The sequence below is a fragment of the Myotis lucifugus genome, unplaced genomic scaffold, assembly GCF_000147115.1.
Source record: "Myotis lucifugus unplaced genomic scaffold, Myoluc2.0 scaffold_719, whole genome shotgun sequence".
Taxonomy (NCBI): domain Eukaryota; kingdom Metazoa; phylum Chordata; class Mammalia; order Chiroptera; family Vespertilionidae; genus Myotis; species Myotis lucifugus.
The window spans coordinates 256,096-259,602 of NW_005871767.1; the positions used below are offsets into that span (position 1 = coordinate 256,096).

Sequence of the window (3,507 nt, forward strand, 5' to 3'; positions counted from 1 at the left end):
CCCCTTCCTTCCATGTGACCTATGCCCATTCCACCTAATGTTTGCTCATCCCTCCACCCCAATTCCCACAGCCTCTCAGCCCACCTGCCCTCTGTGCTCCCTGCCCTCCATGGCTCTCACCACCTTCCTTCTGAAGTCTGCCCCCAATCCTTGTCCTGCCCTAGGAATTTGACCCCCAGCAGGAGCGAGACTTTTACAGGACACTCTCCTTGTTGAAGAAGAAGGATCCCCGCATTTACCAGGAAGATGCCACCTTCTACCAGAGGACAGGTCTGGGGCTGCTCTTCTCCAAGGTTCCTCGTGGCCTTATCGTCTGTTGTGACTATTTATTGAATCATTTTATGTCAAAAGTGCTTAGCAGAGTGTCTTAGGTTATAACCTGTTGATGTTAATATCAACCGTGTGCTTTGTGCTATTCAGAGCGGGAGTTACTGAGTGATCACCGCCAGGTACTGCCAGGTGGTAGCCAGTATAACTGTTGTATAGCTGGGGACTGGTGGTTGGGGATTTGAGGCCTTCATCTAACCCTGACCCTGACCCTGGCCCAGCCCAGTGGCATTCTCTGTCTGGGGAAGGAAGGGAGTTGTGGTTGTGGAAAATGGCAGGTGTCTTCCGATAACTCCGCAGCAACGTCCTCGGAAAGCGAGGAGGAGCTGGCAGCTGAGAAGCAAAAGAAGATGCGGCCCATGTACCTGAAGGACTATGAGAGGAAGGTTATCTTGGAGAAAGAAGGGTGAGGACAGGGCTGGGCACATACCATCCTCTGCCCCGCCTTCCCAGAGCAGGTGGATGCATGGGGGTCTTAGGGGCAGGGGTGGGAAGAAGCCAGTGACTCACCAGAGTTGAAGGAATGCCAGAGAGCATGCTCCTCTGTGATGGCCTGCACCCCTGTCGGCTCCCCCACCTGCTTCTCATAACGGCCCCCACCCACTGGGACCGGCAGACCGTGGGGAGTCTATTTTGAAGCCCGAATCCTTCCTTGCACAGCAAATATGTTGACGAGGAGAATTCAGACGGGGAGACCTCCAATCAGAGACTCCAGGTGGGTGGGGTGGAGACCGGGTTGGGGCTGAGGGATCCGGGGCTGGGCCTGAGGCCCACGGCTCCCTCTCTTTAGCAGGTCTCGTCGAAAAGTTACGTGGAAGAACAGGAACAGCTCAAGGAAAGGTGAGTTGGGCCAGCGAGTGGCCAAATGGATAGGAGACGAGGCTCTGGGTGTAGATAGGTCTGGGCTCCAGTCCAGCTCTGTCACTAATGGCTGTGTGCCCTTAGGCACATACTTGCTCTCTCCATGCCTGTTTCCTGAAGTTAAATGGGGTTGATAATGCTATGTCTCAGCACCACTCTGAGCTTGTTAGGAAGAACTCCGGCTGGTGAACAGGGTTCGGGGCTAGCCTGGCTGCTCTGAGACTTGTTCTTTCGGTGGGCAGCTTCCGAGCATTTGTGGAGGACAGTGAAGATGAGGATAGCGCCGGGGAAGGTGGCTCCGGGTTGCTGCAGAAACGCGCTAAAACCAAGGAGGAGAAGGTGGGTGCTGGGGCCCTCGCTGGACTGGGGCTGGTGGCAGGGAGAGGCGCTGGGGCTCCAGCAGACCCTCAGTGCCAGCCTTCCCCCAGGCCCAGGAAGATGCTGACTACATTGAATGGCTGAAGGGGCAGAGGGAGATTGAGAACCCTGAGGCCCTGAGAGAACTGGTGAGTTTCCACACAGTCGCTGAAGGACTACACTGCTTATCCCACCTCCATCCAACCTTTTTCTAGAAAGTAACCCTCGAAGGGGTAGCTAAGAGCATATACTCTGAAAATGGGTGTGCCCCTCTCTGGGCCTCAGTTTCTACATCTATGAAATGGGAATAATGCCCCCCACCTATTTCATAGGCTGGCTGTGAAGTTTCAGTTACTTGAATCCATTTGATGCCCATGTCTGCCCTCCTTCCCTGCCTCTGAGTGTCTAACCTGGGTCCTGTCACCCCTTCACTCCTAGACTCACCTCAAGGAATATTGGAATAACCCAGAGCTGGACGAAGGGGAGCAGTTCCTGCGGGATTATATCCTCAACAAACGTTATGAGGAAGAGGGAGATGAGGAGGAGGAGGAGGAAGAGGAGGAGGAGGAAGGGTGAGCAGCCATGTTCTCACCAGGGGCCTGGAGCCAATGCTGGCTGAAAAGCAAAGGGCATTTACTTTTGCACACACATCGTAGCAGAGTTAGTCGTTCGAGGAAGAGCCATGGAGTGTGGGCTCTGGAGCCAGGTGTTCAAATCCTGATCCTGTGCCTTGGTTTGCCCATCCTTACAGTTGGGGCAACAGTGGCACCCTACTGTAGGGTTCTTGGACGATGGAATGTGTTAACAGGGCGGGTACACAGGAGCTCGGCTGACCCCAGCCTCCCTCTATCTTGCCCCTCAGGGTCCCAGGCCCCCCGGTCCAGCTCTCCATAGACGACTCCTCGGATGAGGGGGAGCTGTTTCTGAAGAAGCAGGAGGACTTCGAGCACAAGTACAATTTCCGCTTTGAGGAGCCCGACTCGGCTGTGGTGGGTAGAGCTAGGGCTTGGGAGGCGCTGGCTCGTTGGGCTCAGGCCCGGAGAGCCCAGAATCATCCCTGTCCCACAGGTCAAGACCTACCCTCGGAGCATTGCGTCCTCTGTGCGCCGCAAGGACGAGCGAAGGAAGGAGAAAAGGGAGGAGATTAGGGAGCGGAAGAGGAGGGTGAGTGTGAGGGGGCGGTGGGTTCAGGAGAGCCCTTAGCTGTGGGGAGAGCCCATACCCTCCCTCTCCCTCTTGCCTGCCACCCGCAGGAGAAAGCGAAAAAGCAGGAAGAACTCAAGCAGCTGAAGAACCTGAAGAGGAAGGAGATTCTGGCCAAGCTGGAGAAGCTGCGGCAGGTCACGGGCAACGAGACGGTGGGCTTTGAGGAGCAGGACCTGGAGGACGACTTCGACCCCACCCGGCATGACCAGCTCATGCAGGTATGGCCCCCACACCCCGGCCTGGCCATGCAGCCCGTGCTCAGGAGCATGGCTCTGGAATCCGTGGTTTCCTGGTTGTGGGGCTAAGAGAAGTGGTTTGAGCTCGCTGAGCCTTTGTCCTTGTCTGTAAAGTGGGTCTAGCCATAGCTTCTACCTCAGAGCTGTTGTAAGGATAGCTTGAGAGGAATACACATAAAAGTTTAGTTGGTAAGTGCTCAAGGAACAGTGGGTTGCTGTGTTTCTTTTAAACTCATTTATTGTGCCATTAATGTTTATTGTTGTATTTGTGGGAATATAACATCAGGCCATAGAAACAGGTGATGAAGGCATGTGAGGAGCAGTGGGGACCACAGGAGCCTCAGAGAAGCCTCTGACCAAGCCTGGGGAGCGAGGGAAGGGGAATGAGGATATGTAGGTAGGCCAGGTGAAAACCAGAATGGGGGCGGGAAGCGGGGGGGCTATATAGTTGGGAGTTTAAGCTTCAGTTTCTCCATAAATGGGGATACTGTCTGTCTCCTGGTGCTTGTGCAAATGTGAG

The 3,507-nt window shown here is 55.0% G+C and overlaps 1 protein-coding gene across 1 annotated transcript in view; it reads left to right on the forward strand.

The window, feature by feature from the left end:
- The window catches only part of KRI1 (KRI1 homolog), a 9,724-nt gene that overhangs the window by 1,206 nt on the left and 5,011 nt on the right, over positions 1-3,507 (forward strand). Inside the window, exons 2-11 of the mRNA XM_006105742.3 lie at positions 165-270; positions 628-733; positions 988-1,042; positions 1,118-1,167; positions 1,431-1,527; positions 1,617-1,694; positions 1,984-2,117; positions 2,408-2,534; positions 2,614-2,709; positions 2,799-2,974. Of these exons, the coding sequence (XP_006105804.1) occupies positions 165-270; positions 628-733; positions 988-1,042; positions 1,118-1,167; positions 1,431-1,527; positions 1,617-1,694; positions 1,984-2,117; positions 2,408-2,534; positions 2,614-2,709; positions 2,799-2,974 (1,025 nt within the window). The remainder of the gene's footprint in view (positions 1-164; positions 271-627; positions 734-987; positions 1,043-1,117; positions 1,168-1,430; positions 1,528-1,616; positions 1,695-1,983; positions 2,118-2,407; positions 2,535-2,613; positions 2,710-2,798; positions 2,975-3,507) is intronic.